The sequence below is a fragment of the Anopheles merus genome, chromosome 3L (assembly GCF_017562075.2).
Source record: "Anopheles merus strain MAF chromosome 3L, AmerM5.1, whole genome shotgun sequence".
In the NCBI taxonomy this organism is placed as follows: domain Eukaryota; kingdom Metazoa; phylum Arthropoda; class Insecta; order Diptera; family Culicidae; genus Anopheles; species Anopheles merus.
The window spans coordinates 3,855,596-3,871,125 of record NC_054085.1 but is presented as its reverse complement, the minus strand read 5'-3'; the positions used below and the strand labels follow the sequence as shown (position 1 = coordinate 3,871,125).

Genomic DNA, 15,530 nt, shown 5'->3' with positions numbered 1-15,530 from the left:
ACTTCCAACAACAACAACCACACGAGGGAGCTCGTGGATACTTACGAAGGGAAAATCACTCAAATTAGAGCGAGAGACAGATAGAAAAAACGAAAGGTCAATATAAAATCTTCGGCTTTTGACCGTTGGGGATGGCCTCGTCGATACACAGCCCAACGGTCAAAAGCCGAAGATTTTATATTGACCTTTCGTTTATGAATTATGGTTTGAATTATGAACGAGTGTGCTGTGAGAATAACACACACGCGCGCACAAGGCGACACCCGAAATCTGGTGCGATACCGGCTTTCAGTGGAGCCAGTACACACATGCACACATTTGGCCACACCAGCGCTCTGTTCTAGTGCAGGTAGTTTTCTGCAGTCCACGGTGATAGTACACACAGCCACGCACTTGGCGATACACGCTGTTTGGTGCGGTGCGGTGGACGTTCAGAATTCAGTGGTGCAAATACACACATGCACACACTTGGCGACATACGCTCTGCTGTGCGGTGAGATTTGTGTTCTGTGTCCAGTGGTGCAAATATACACACACACGCACTTGGCTACACACGCAGTACGGCGCGGTTGGCTTGGCAGAAGCGCATACACACATTAACGCAGTAGGCTTTACGTTCAGTCCAGTGAGGATGGTGCTTGTGTAGTGTTTCTGCCCTTGGTAGTCGGCGGATAAACCCCGTGAAAAATGGAGATTTGTTTTATTTGAGGTAAGTAAAAGTGATTAAAATTATCAACAAACATCCTCCCTCCTAATTAATAACATTTTTCTTCCATTTCATGTGTGTTTCACGGCGAACGGAGACAACAAAACCTGTGGCTGTGCCGTAGTGTTGGAGCAGCGAGTACAGTGCAGCGAGAAAAAACCAGGAGCAACAGCGATGAGGAGCAGAAAGTGCTGTGCTGAATTTGTTATTTTTTGCTCAGTGCGACTGTAAAAAGTGTTTTTTTTTTTAATTATGTGCGTTACTTTAGGATTAAGTGCAGTGATTATTGAGCAAGTATTGTGTTTTCTTTGTATTCTATGTTGATTCGATATTCAATAAATCGAATTAACTTAGTATAATGGTGTGCACTGGATCGTTTTAGAAAGAAAAGGGGCAAAAAGGGGGAGAGGGGGTAATTAAACGAAGGTTCGTACCGACCTCCGTTCGGGTTCGCTTCGGCTTCGGGTTACTTCGGAGGCTGAGACGTTTCGCCAACTCAGCTTCAAAGCAGCTTCAATCTCAGCGGATCTCTGAGTGCTGGTGACCGTTGGGAGAGAGAGAAATTCACAAGTCCTAGATGAGCCGTCAATTCTCTCTTGCCACACGAAGAGAATTCTCCTGCACACTTCGTGTGTTGGATTCTACCCATCCCTGTTGAACACACGTCATTTTCTTCCATCGCACTCATCAGGGTGTTTGCTCTTTTCCATCCAAGCCAAAGAGCGACTTCAGTGTGCTCTGAACCGTGGACGTGAGAGTGTGTGTTTGTGTGCTGCGTGAACTATTTTTCCTGCGTGAAACACTTTCCATACTGCGCCATCCGCGGTGTTCTTTCTGCTTCATCGGAGGACGAATTTTTATCATCTAATTGTTTGGGTAAGTGTCCTTTTCTAAGTGTCTAGTGCTATGTGACATTTATTCTTATTCTAATATTATTCTAATATGCAATGTTTTGCACATTACAAGTTTCAGATGTGTGCTGCTACCGCTAGCTGTTCCTCAAACTACTTAAAACGTGTGACACTGTGTGCACAGGCGTTCAAGTTTCAATTGATCCTTAAGCACAAAGGTAAGTTTGTCACATCTTTAAATCAAGTGTAATCTTTTTAACAAAGTGTGTCTATTAATTGTGTATTTTCATCAACAGCCTTCATATAACACCGCGGTTGAGGCGCGCCAAATCTGATGACATCTTTCCTGAACCAAGCAGGCTGAACACGCGCACCACCACGGGCTCCAGCGCGGTGTGAAGAGGGAAGAAGAAAAGACAGAATTGGAAACAGCCGCACAGTGTATGTAAGTATGTGAGAACACATGTGTGAATCCTCTTGTGGGAACTGCAAAAAGAAGAGAATAAAGAGTATGAAGCAGCTAGACTGCCCCCGACAGACAAAGAGAACGAAATTTTCAGGCGAGGGGTAGGTAGAAACACGCGGTGGGGGCCCGGCCCAAGATCGGATCCGAAGTCCGTTGCTTTGGGCTCGAAATTAAAATTGGCGGATGGAGCGCTACCACGGAGAGAATGCGCTCTCTTGCTTGCCTTTAAAATACACGAGGCACTCTCGCTGTAAAGAACGCTCGCTCGCGCTTTTTCATCATACCCCTTCCTTCCCGTTTCTTTCGGCTTGCGCAGAGCTGAACTCCTATTCCTGCGAATTGCGCTGCGTTGGACTGACACCCCCTCCCGCTCGTTTCTTTCGTAGCGCGCTGTGCGCTTTCCTTCACACGGACTTGGTGCACCCGAATCAAAACAAAAACTTGAACACATTAAACTCGGTTTATATTTTATCACTTTTATTGCAAATAAAGGGGCATTTTCGCACATAGCTTCACACAATCTTGCCACAAAATCGCACACATTATTTATATTTAAAAAATCGTCTTATTTAAAATAGCCGTCTAACTGCATGAATACCGTTGTTGCTGTTCAATGCAGTAAACAAATATTGAAATAAAGCAGCGCAAATCACACATTTACGATAAATGGTGAAAAATAAGCGCAGCTTCATTTCAATGTGCACAACACTTCAACACTTAGCGAATCTTCGATCGCCCGGGACTTAGGCTAACACGCGCGCGGCCTTTCACGGCGAACGCTTGAGCTGAACTGACGATTTCGTGTGGTGGCAAGAAAAGGAGCGCACAGAGGAACACTCACTGCACTAGTGCGAGCGAGACACCGATAGCCGCATGCCGCTGCGAGAAAACCAAACTGAGCGCGCAGGCTGAAAGTGAACGCACACATTCACACATGTGTAATTGTGTGAGTGCAAAAACTATGTAGAAACCAAAACACGCTCGCGCCTCCGCGTAATTCCGCGTATTTCCAACCGTCTCCCCATGCTCCTACATGCCCCTCGCCTGAAAGTCGCACACTTTTTCATTCTCATTGCTAGTAGGGCCGCAACCAAATCAAGAGAGTGAATTCTCATTTCAATCCGAAAAACTGGGAGAGAGTGATGACATGCGAGAGAGAATAAAACTAGAAACACGAGAGAGGGCCACACGAAGCGCTTTCGGGTTTTTTCGCCTTCGCGCACATTTTGCTTTATGCGCGCAACTAAGTGAGCCTTGATGAGCGCGATGGCTCCCATACAAAGGCCTTCGGCTTTGCTAGCTGGGTTGGGTAGAAGTGGTGTAGAAGAAAGCCGAGATGAACCGAGTGTGTGTCTATTATGGGAAACTAAATTCGATGATTTTTAAAGACCGTTTTGCGATACCAGTAATCGATGAGGTCGTGCAAAAACTACAATGTGCATAATGGTTCATAGTTATAGAATTAGAGAATGATTTTTTCAATGTGCCGGTAGCAGAGATCAGTAAGAAATATACAGCGTTTGAAACGAGACGTGCGTTGTACGAGTTTAGTCGCACGCCGTCCAGTATGTTAATCATGTGTTTCGTTGATCTAATTACAAAAAAGCTACTTGATTTGTACAAGGATGACATGGTTGTTCATGGCTCAACCGAACGGCAATGCTTATGGAAAACGGAAATGGTGTTAAAGGTGGCAACAGAGCACGGTTTGAAGATTAAGTGGAAAATGTGTCAATTCATGAAAAGAGAAATAACATTTTTGGGTCATCTGATTAAAAGTGGACAGATATCGCAAAGTCTGGAAAAAATAAATGCAGTGAAACATTTTTGTATACCGCAGAACGTTTAAGCGGTGCAATCGTTCCTGGGGTTAACGGGTTTTTTTTCCGGAAGTTTGTGAAAGACTATTCGAAAATAGCTAGGCCGCTTACGCATTTGTTAAAGAAAGATACACCTTTTCAAACAACTGAAAATAACTAGGAGCCCACAAACGGCTTAAAGAGGAATTAATAAAAGAACCAGTGTTAAGGTTGTTTCTTGTTATGCTTGGTTATTGTTGTTGTGCATTGTTGTTTTCGGAACGTCATCACGTTTAAGACAACCTACGCACTTTATATCACAAGCACGGTACACAATATCATAAAGGGTTTTGTGGTTTAAAGCAATCATTTTACCACCGCTTATAAACGTTTTCAAAGTAGCATTACTTTGTAATGGGAAAGTAATGGCAAAGTGTTCATCCCTTATAATTGTGAATTTAAGTGAAAAAGTATTGAACATGTTTCCTCTAAAACATGTAAACAACCAATTTTGCAGTCTCCAATTCTCCAATTTTGCAACCAATTGCTCTCAATTGATCTGAATCCGTTTCAACATGTGTAGTTCAATTCTTGTTTGATTTCGCAACACTGAAATGTTGTGTACCGCGCTTGTGATATCAAGTGTGAACGTTGTCTTAAGCATGATGACGTTCTGAAAACAACTAATGCGCTTGTCTTGTCAAATGCTGCAGTTGCGTTCAACGTTGCTACGCTGGCGAAATCAACTAAAAGCCCTGTAAATAAGCAACTGAAAATCAATCCCAATAGTGGTACTAACAGACCTGACCGACAACGGTTGTTGTGCCATATAAGAAGAAAGAGAATATGTACCTGTTCTTCTACTTGACCTAACATCCTGCGCGGGCATGACGGCCTAAACACGATTTCGAGGCCTATTCAATGCTACGCCACCGAATAATGAGCCCTTACTACGGGGGGATGTTTCTTCAATCTACAACGGGTATGTTGCTAAATGAAATCGCGGCTGAACCATGAATTCGCCTCGTCTATATTTGAAGGCCTGAATTTTTTTATAAAACGATGATGTAATTAACAAAGGAAAATATTTCGTCTACTACTAAGTTATGAACCTTTTAAGTTTAGTATCGCAGTTTCTTGGTACACGCATGACATAACAACATGACCGTCGAGAGTTCAAATCTTAAATAGACCGTCCCCCCGTAGCAAGGACTGACTTTCCGACTGCATGGTACTTAATAAGTCTCGAAAGCCTGTATTGGTCAACTTGTCCACGTAGGACGTTAAACCAAGTAAAATAAGTTATAAAATATCATTTAAACGCTTTAAAGTAATACATTGTAATCTAGCATTTGAATTAATTTTCCAGATTAATTACATTTTTACTTATTTTTTTGCGTATTTTGGACGATTTTTTATAATATTTATAACTCATACGAAATATGTTAATGCTTTATTTTCTATACATTGAATATTTCAATCTTCAATCCAATATTTAATGGAGTATTTCTCCAAATCAATGTCTGATTCATGTAGAATGTGCACTCTGCAATATTTATTAACTTTTTCTACTTCTTTAGATTATTATATCGATCTATATAGCCAATCGATCGATATAGCCAATTTTTTAACGACTGCTCGACTTTTTACCCACTATTGATATGGCAGCCATTTGCTTCCACCGTTTTATCAGATGACAAAATTGCCGCTTCGCGATACCAATCCGCCACATCTGTTATTATATTGGTCGATATGCTTATCGACTGGTGGTTAACGTCTGGCATACTGAACCGATTGCCTAAGGCCGCGGGGCCACGGGGCTTTCTCAAGCTGAGAAAACATTCTCAATAACTCATTTAAGTTTCTCAAGTACTCAAAACTTGTTCTCAGACGCGAGCTCGTGGCCGCCCAAGTAGAAATTGTCAGGCGAAATGTGGGCAAAACAGGGGGGGAAGGGTAAAAATCTGCTCGATCCGTGTGGAAGAGCATCAAATGTATGGTGGTGTGTGTAAACGTCAAGAGCTGCGGGTGCATTTTCAAATCAAAACAAACTGGTGTTGGAAACGGATGAAAGTGATTTCTTTTGCTTCGAACTTAAAGTTGTTTTTTTTATTTCTTTTGCATAAAACCAAGTGAAAATGGATACGTCCAAACGTTTGAAGAAAAGTGGAGTGGCGAGCAAGCGTGCCAAAGCAATTTGGGAGCGCTTTGAAAAGGAATGGGAAGAGGAAAATCTTCCGGGAACAAGCAGCGGTGTCGATCAACAAGGTAAGTTATGTTTGTGTTAAAACAATGGAATATGAAAAACGCAAGCAGAGCAATAATTTGTTAATATTGTAATATTATTACACATTACAGCTTCATCATACGGGAATGTGCAGCCGGATGCCGTTGAAGTTGCCGATATGCCCATGGAATCAGAAGCAGCGGATTACGTTTCTGATGACGATGAAGACGCTGATTGCTCGGTGTTGGAAGACGATTGGAGTGAAGGCGTATTGGAGGACGAAGTCAATGAGGATGAGTATTTTGATGCTGATGAAGCCCCCGAAGGCAATGCTTATGCTAGCAGGCTTAGGATATGGGCTTTAACTCATAAAATAACGCATTCTGCATTGAGTGATTTGCTGGTGTTGACTCGTGAAACTACAAATATTTCTCTTCCTAGGTGTGCAAAGACGCTACTGAAGACTCCGAAACAGGTGGAGAGACATTTTACGGCCGTTGGAGAAGGGCAGCTTTGGTACCAAGGAATACAAAGCACTCTCCAACAATATTATCGGTAAGAATAATATGACTGTTTGGAATGAACATGTGGTAATTTTTGGTTTACTTTTTCGTTCTAGATCTGTACCACCAGTGATCAGATTGATAGAAGCTAATATCGCGGTAGATGGACTTCCGATGCATAATAGTGGACCAACGCAGCTATGGCCTATATTAATGCACATAGTTAATCTACCAGCACTGCCAATCATGGTGCTGGGTGTATTTTGTGGTGCGACAAAACCGAGCTGTTTGGAAGGGTTTCTCCGGCCTTTAGTGGATGATATCAACCGCGTACTGGTGCAAGGCATTGATGTTAACGGAATTATCATCGACTTTCGCCTGAAAGCTATTGTAGCAGATACACCAGCTCGTGCGTTCATCAAAGGTAAGAATGACACAGTAAACTTAATTGTACGAAATGAGAATTTTCAAAGAGAAGTAGAGAGTAACAGCAAATTTATTATATATTTTTAGGAGTAACGTATCCTCCTGGGCTGGAAGCATGTATTAAGTGCAAAATAGTTGGCAGCCATGACGGAACCAAAACAATATATGAAGGAACAGCTGAAGTTCGGACCGACAAAGAATTTAGAAACGGAGACTACGTGAAACACCAAAAATATTACACGCCATTATTAGATATAGATGAAGTAGACATCGTAACACAAACAACGATAGCCGATGACCTTCACTTGTTCGCACTAGGAATAGAAAAAAAATTACTTAAAGGTTTTACAACTGGTGCTTTACACCCTTTTCCGAAGTGGTCAAAACAGGAGCAGTTAGAAATTTCAAATATTTTAGTCAGGATCGAATACCCGTCAGAGATACATCGTAAGCCTAGGGCATTAAAATATTTAGGGTTTTGGAAGGGGTCCGAATTGTCAGCATTTTTACATCACGTTAGCATACCTTTGTTAAAAAACAGAATATCAGATGAAGCCTATGAGCACCATAAGCTTTTTTTCATTGCGGTAAATTTATTCTCTTCAAGATTATTTGAACAATATTGGATATTTGCTGGTCAGTTGCTCGAACAATTTGTATTAGAATATAGCACAGTTTATAGTCGAACACATTTAACAATTAACGTTCATAATTTACTACATGTAGCAGCAGATGTTGAAAATTTCGGGCCTCTTCCATTTTTATCAACTTATCGTATTGAGGACAAGTTAGGGTTTATGAAAAACTTAGCTAGAACAGGACATAGAACTTTAAACCAGATAGTGTGTAGATTAATAGAACTAACGCAATTAGAGGCAGCAGATGCAAGGAAAAAGGATGATAGAGTGTATCCATCACTAAAGGTAAAAAAAGATGAGGTAATTTTGTTAGTCAAACCAAAATTTATGTTAAGAAAGGGCAATAGAAATGGATGGTTTTTAACACAGGAGGATCAGATAGTAAGGTATTGTACTGCAGAAAAGTCATCAGATTCATATTTTATAGAAGGACGACTCTTAAAGGAGAAACAACCCACTTTTAGCCAACCATGTAGCTCGGCGATAATTTATAACTTTACAGCTAGGGTAGAAGATTTATCACAGGAAATAGTCAGGATAGAATTAAAAGAAATTAAATGCAAGCTAGTGGCAGTTAGTTTAGATCAGGGTAATACATTTTATTTCAGTCCTCTTTTACATACATTTGAAAGTTAGATCATAATTGTTATATGTAAGCTGTTAGGCTTAGAATAGGTAGTAAAGGTTTAAGTTTAGGTAAATATTTTTATTAGTTTAGTTTTGTATTAAAATGATTAGAATAAAGTAGCCGAGTATGCCCGGGATAAGGCAAAATGCAAGGAGGAAATGCCTTAAGAACTAGAACAGATTGTTGGTATTTCATAAATAATTTTTACTTATTAAATTCATATACGTTTACTCCAACATAGTTCATATCACAACTTGAATCACAACTCATATCCTAATTGTATAAATGCCTAAATCATTAATTCAATAAAAAACTTTTACAATTAATGGACCATTATATCTATCTAAATCTAAGCTTCTTTTTTACGTTTTACCGTATGTCGTAACCCTTTCACATCACTTCGTGCCTTTCCATGGTTAAGTTTCTTTACTAGAAAATCTTTCACAGTTCCATCTGAAACTGATACCATGTTACTACCGCCTACAAATTTGAAAAGAGCTATTACATGTATATATTTTTCCAAAGGTAGTTTCGGTTCTGGTATGCTTTTTCCTGACCACGTAAACAACGAAAAGAATTCTCTATCAAAGAGTAGATCTAACGTGCTGGATAATCTTTCATTAACATCACTGATACCTTTCAATATATTTACAAGCAGGTATATTGTTTCTGCCATGAAAATGCTGTTCGTTTTCAGTTTTTCCTCCATTTCCTCAAGCATTTCTAGGGTTTCTAATCTTTTAAAGTGTCCCTGTAAGCTCTCAGAATTTTTCATGCCGCTTGTATTTTTTAAAACTAGGCTGACCTCTTGTGAAGTGTGGCAACATACTTTTGATAAAATATCTATTTTCTTTTCTAAACGATCTAACTGTGTATCTCCAGGTGAATTTTTTTTAAGGATCGGATGATTGGTGTTGGAAATGGGTAAGGAACTGGTTCGAGGAGGTACGACGGGAACATGCGAAGCAACGGAAGAATCGAGCAAGGAACTTGATTGATCGAAAACTATTGGATCAGGACGGATTGGCACAGGTGGTTGTACAGGAGAACATGGAAGGGACAGAGAAGTCGTGCGTGGTGGCACGGTAGGACTGAGAGGGAGGGAAACAGAATGCCGGAACGAAACGTTTTGCACAATCGAAGTTGGACGGAACAACGAAGAGGTACGTGGAGGGACTGGGATTGGATTGTGAGTTGTGATTTTGGGGGGCAGAGAAGGGAATGAAATGTTGTGAACTCCTGAAGAACTTGGAAAGGATAAGGACGTGGTGCGAACAAGCAGGGGAGGTGAATTTAATGTGTCACCTGGAGATACACTAACCGGAACGCGCGATTGCTGTCTTTCTGCTGGACCAATTTGTATGAGATGGTTTTTATGCTGATGTTTTACGATGTTGTTGTTGCTATCGTTGTTGTTGTTGTTGCTGTTGTTGACCGGAGCTTCAGACATTTTCCTATAAAGGTAAAACCAATTCAATTACTTTTGTTCTCAATTAACGCAGCTCACGCAAATACGGAAAGCAGTACATCTCATTGAGGTAGTGCCGGCTGAACGATGGAACTGCGATCAAATCTGCGTAAGTACACAAAATTTAATAACCAACCTGTATATAATATTCTCTACTATAATTCACAGCTATGTACGGAATCAATGCACTGGGAAACTTGAGAAAGTAGGCGCGGTTTCAATCCGATGCGAAGGCTGGAATAAATAGAATGTTTACAATCACATAACCTATATTTTTTTTCGCCTGCTGTCACCTATTTGCCATTGGTTTCAATGTGTGCGTGTCTCCGCGAAAACTTGGACATGTGTGCGTGCAATCCCATCTCCCGCTAAGCTGAAAACGGGAGATGTCAAATAGAAAAGAACAAAAAACTGCTCGATTTTTCTACTTGGGCGTCGTCAATTTTTCTCACTCAGAGAAACTAATAAAGCCACTCAAGTTTTATTTGGAGCTTTGAATAGAAAAAATGTTTTTGATCGCATTGTTTTTTAAACTTTTTCAATTATAGATATTGAATACATTTTCCAAAGTGATTATCGAAAAACAAATAGCACAATTGCTTATATTTCAGTTAGCCGATCGCTGCATCGTCAACATTCTCAAAGATTCTCAAAGATTCTCAAACCGATTTTGTGCCGATTCGACAAACGTTGAGAACGTAGGTTTCTCAAAAGCACTCATGAGTGCTTGAGAAAATGAGCGTTGAGAAACCCCATGGCCCCGCGGCCTAAAGTGGATGAACCATTCTTATGCATTAAATTCACAAAAGATTATGCTAAAATAAAGGCTCAAACACCAACTGGCTTGTGCCAAGACATGGCCATCGTAGCTCCAATCGAAGAGCTGAAGGATAGCAGCATAGAAACTAATACATATTTAAAACGAACGGCACTAAACCAGCTCTCCGTACAATGGCAAGGCATGTGGTCCAAATTTGAGCGCGCGTTCAATGAAAGCACTGAAGAAGATAAATTTTCATACGTCAAAAATATTAACCGGCTCAAGCATGCTCTCAAAGGGGAAGCCGAGAAACATGTTGCGGATAATTTTTGGAACCGGTAAACATTCCCGAAATAATATTCATTAGGAACAATTCATGTTCAGAAACAATTCAGTAGAGCGGACTTAGTGTACGATGAACACCTAAAAGACGTGCAAGGTCGAGATAGACAACCTGCACAAGATTCCCGAACTATCCGATGCAATTCAGGATATGATTACAAATCTAAAGGCAATCAATAAATCAGCATATTTGCAAGACCATCGGCTGATAAACGAATTGACTTGCAAATTACCCACTCATCGACATGTAAAATTGATCGAGTTTAAAGCATCCAACATACAATCGGGCGAGCTTCCTTCGCTAGAAGACTTCGGAAAATGTCTGTTGATTCCTCAAGCAAAGTTCTTGAAGAAATTTCCAAAGCGAGCGGAATGCGCAAAATAACCATTAAATCTACACCAGCCTCCAGCAGGAACGACCGGAGGGCCGCATGTAAACCACCACTTTAATAACGTACGCAAGCGCACACGGCTCAGCCATCAACACAAACAGGGCCCGACCATCTAAACACATTACATCACGACAATGGAACCAAGCTTCGTATTGTCCGTGTTGTCACGGAAGCCACGCAATATACCGTTGTGATATGTTTTAACGGAGATCGGCCCAAGAACGGGTAGAAATCGCACTTCGCTGGAGAACAATGCTTCGCTTGTCGATCCGGTAATAATCACCGTGCACGAAACTGTATACCAGCAAGAGAATGCGGCATTCAAGGGTGCAAGAAAATGCACCATCAACTGCTACACTTACCCCTTGCATCCAACACAAATTATCACCAGGCACAGCAAAACATTTTCTATCTAATCGTGCTAATTGTTCTGCGAAACAGAGACAAAACGTATGCTACATTTGCATTTCCATACGCATTTTCTGTTCCATGACATGGACACAGAATCTATCCATCCGAGAAGACGAAAGTAAGAGAGTAAGTTGCTTTGTAAGAGGAGAGAAGGAGAAGGAAGAGCATCTTCTAGAGAAGATGAGAACGATATAAACGCTCCAGCTCCCGAGCCAATCCATTGACTGCGGTGATGTTGCAGATGAATATCCTCATCTGAGAGAAATCGAAGTCAGCGAGTATAAGAGAGCGAAACCAACCGTCCTAATTGGCCTTAACCATAGTCACTTACTAATACCACTAGGACGAAAAATGGGCCAAAGTGATGAGTCAATGGCGATTAAGACGAAGCTAGTATGGGTTATCTTCAGGATGGACACTAATCTGCACGAAGCATCCGAACATCTTATGATGATCCACTATGAAGAAAAAGCCATGACCAACATGAACCAACGTTACTTCAGTACAGAAGACTTTGGAGTGAAACCAGTAGCAATAGTAAAGTCGAGCAAGATGCCGAGAAAATTATTGATAACATTCAAGTGAAATCGGTGGGACGTTACGAGATAAGTCTGTTATGGAAGAGGTTAGCTCCCACTTCGTTGATGTTTCTGGTCAGCTTACAAGCTGCTTTACGGCGTCTAGTGAGTCAGGAAAAGCAGTTAAAAAAAGGATCCGGAATTACAGACTTGGCTGCTTGAAACCTTCAATGAGAATGAGAAGAAGGGCTACATAAGAAATCTCTCACGAGAAGAAGCAGCCCTGCACGGGACGCGTACATTATATTTGCCGCACTTCGTGGTTTTGAACAAGAATAAGCTGTTGCCCAAACTAAGGATAGTGTTCGACTCTGGCACAAGGTTTAAAGACGTTTCCTTAAACTCCCTGTTCCTCACTGGGCCTGACAAAATACCGTTACTATTTGGAATACTGCCGAGATGCCGTGAAGGGATCCCACCATTTTCGTTGGTAGAGACATCAAGGAGATGTTACACAAAGTAAAAATAAGAAAGGAGGACCAGGACGCACAGCGCATACTGTGGTGAGAAGGAAACGCAGCTCGGCAGCCGGATACGTATGTAATGCAAGTCATGATGTTTGGTGCAACGTGCTCGCCATCATGCGCTCAAGCGGCGAAAAATCGAAACGCCGAAGAGCATCAACTTACTAACCCGCTGGCCCTTAGACCCATCATTCGCCAGCATTATGTGGACGACTACTTTCACAGCTTCTTCTCACTGGAAGAGGCCATCGAAACGGTGAAACAGGTGAGAAATGTTCACGCGATTGGTGGATTCCTCATAAGGAATTTTGTGTTGAATAATTCAAAGTTGAGACAAACAATACCGGAAGAACATCAGCACCACCAAAGGTTTGTGGACATCAAGGAAAAAAACCGGTGCGTCGAAAAGATATTAAATGTGCAGTGGAATACGCCACTGGACACGTTTGGTTACAAAGTAAATATAGCTAGAGCTCACACCGATGTCGGCGGAGAACTCCCCACTAAACGAGAGGTGTTAAGTTTCGTCATGTGTATTTATGATCAGCCAACTTACAATTCAAGGGAGGATTATAGTGCAGGCTGTCCACCTAGCCGTTGAGGACTGGGACGTAAATATTACCGATAATCTCGCAACAAAGTGGCATGAATGGACGAAAACTATTGTTGGGAATTTCGTTAAAAAAAGGAACGGAACGGCACTAGTTCATTTTTCAAACAGAACGGAACGTGAACCTGGGGTGCAAAAGTACCTACCCAGAGCTTAGAAGCCAAACTGTCTTCCGGGGGGAGGAGGGGGGGGGTTGTCACTTGTTACAGGATATGAAAAGGCGTTTCTTCAATCTGAAATCATATCTGACACCAAATCTAGATGAGTTAAACCTATGGCCAGTAAGCTGTACTAGCTGTGCTAATATAAAGCATGCATTTATTATCTAGCATTTTTTAAACTTTTTAGATGCGACGACCATTTTCGGTCAAAGCCTTCCTGTGCCGTGGCTATCAGTAACTTAAATGCCCAAAGCAGGATAATCATCCCAGCGTATGGGGGCACAATCCATTCGAGGCTTTTACCCATGCAGATGTTATTGAATGGTACGAATTGACGATTGTATCACGAGATTGACTAATTATTTGAATTTCCCTTACCACTTAAAACAATTAGTTTTTTTCCACATAAATCGTTTACAACATCACGGCACTCAAACGGTTGTCGAATGGAACAGAATGCTTCGAATCGAATGGCTAAATATTGGAATCATGCCGAGTGCCAAGATCAAGTGAATATCGTGGCACAAAAAATAAATACATTTTATTTTTCGTTGTTCAAACTCACATATTATAATACATCTTCTCCAACCCGGTCTGCCATATGAGAACAGATTTAAATTTTATAACAATTATTTGTCTAGTTAAGATCAGCTAAATTATAACAAAAAGTATAAAAGATGTTACAAATTGCACCATAATACCAAATGCAACACTATTTTTGGTTTCGTTGATCACGATTTTTATAAACGATACGCGACGAAGTGCGATGAATATTCCTGTGAGCATGGGAGAGTGCACAGGCAACACATACTGTGTGCGAAAAAGAGTGAACAGTTATCTTGCATGCAGCAAGCAACAGCCGGTCAATGCCGGTTTTTTCAACGAACGGAACGCACGAACGATAGCACCTTGCTAACAATATTGAAACAGCAAAGACCGGAACGGAACGGAGTGAACGGAAAGAACGAATTGAACGGAACGGAATGAATGGAGAGAACGGAATGAACGGAAAGAACGAAACGAAAGGAACGGAATGAACGGAATGAACGGAACGGAACGGAATGAACGGAAAGAACGGAAAGAACGGGATGAACGGAACGGAACGATTTTGTATTAAGGATCGGAACGGAACGGCCTACATAAATAACGGAACTTTTTTACTAGGTTTGGACCGGAACGGCCAACACTAACGACAACCATCAGTGAAGCAAAGGCTCTAGCCATTCCTAGGCCAATAACCGCGGTAGGAAATGCGCCGATCGATATCCACACCTTTGTGGACGCATTTCTTGATGCATTTGCAGCATGCGTGTACGGAAGAAGCTGCTTCAAAGGGTGCTACGTCGTAAGGCTTTTCGCTGCCAAGGCTCGAGTGGCTCCGATCCATTCATTAACGATTCCAAAGCTCGAGTAGCAAGTCGCCATTTTGGGAGCGAGGCTCACCCAAACCGTTGCAAAAGAACTCAGACTGCCAATCCACCGCACCACGGTCTGGACAGATTCACGAACAGTACTGTCGTGGATCAATAGTGAGCATCGGAAGTACAAGCAATTTGTAGCGCATCGAGTGAGCGAAATTCTGGACACGAGCAGCGCTAGCCAATGGAGATGGGTTCCTTCAAAGGAAAATCCAGCCGATGCCGCCACAAACGTGACCAACGCAAGCATGTGATTTAATGGTCCATAATTCATGTTATCAAGAGAGTGTGATTGTCCCGAGCACCAGCCTGTCTCAGACACAGAGAAGGAGAAGCGTGTTGTGGCAAACCCAGTGCTTCACCATCACGAGGCAGTGGTTCCCGAACTGAACTATTCAACATGGGACCGCCTGCTTCGCCATCACACATTCCTAAAGAAGTTCGTGGACTCTTTGAAAGACCGGAAGGCGTTCAACAAGATGCTTGGATGTGAAGACGTAGAACATGCCAAGTACGCCTTGTTGCGCAAGGCGCAATGGGAGGGGTTCCCGGATGAAATGGAGACCTTAACAAGGGGGGAGGAAATATCCAGCAAGAGTAATATTAAAACATTGTCGCCTTATTTAGACGAACACAATCTCCTGAGGTCGCGAAGCCGTCTAGAGAACGCGACGGCGCTACC

General features: G+C 41.8%; 2 protein-coding genes across 3 annotated transcripts; one reads left to right on the top strand and one right to left on the bottom strand.

Annotated features, from left to right (window-relative positions):
- The first annotated feature begins 1,321 nt into the window (after positions 1-1,321).
- Positions 1,322-8,442, top strand: LOC121600195. 2 transcript variants are annotated; one of them, XM_041928605.1, is made up of 7 exons: positions 1,322-1,582; positions 1,673-1,775; positions 1,854-2,002; positions 5,956-6,090; positions 6,181-6,604; positions 6,669-6,976; positions 7,066-8,442. In XM_041928605.1, exons 4-7 carry the CDS (start codon positions 5,961-5,963, stop codon positions 8,250-8,252), a joined length of 2,049 nt encoding a protein of 682 aa, XP_041784539.1. In that variant the 5' UTR covers positions 1,322-1,582; positions 1,673-1,775; positions 1,854-2,002; positions 5,956-5,960; the 3' UTR covers positions 8,253-8,442. The 2 variants fall into 2 exon arrangements, with proteins under 2 accessions (XP_041784539.1, XP_041784540.1); XM_041928606.1 differs by lacking the exons at positions 1,322-1,582; positions 1,673-1,775; positions 1,854-2,002 and having other exon boundaries at positions 5,794-6,090.
- Position 8,443: 1 nt separating this feature from the next.
- LOC121600196 lies at positions 8,444-10,029 on the bottom strand. Its single transcript, XM_041928607.1, has 2 exons — positions 9,849-10,029; positions 8,444-9,698 (listed from the first exon to the last, which is right to left on the bottom strand). Exon 2 carries the CDS (start codon positions 9,692-9,694, stop codon positions 8,594-8,596), a length of 1,101 nt encoding a protein of 366 aa, XP_041784541.1. The 5' UTR covers positions 9,695-9,698; positions 9,849-10,029; the 3' UTR covers positions 8,444-8,593.
- Between the last annotated feature and the right edge of the window lie 5,501 nt (positions 10,030-15,530).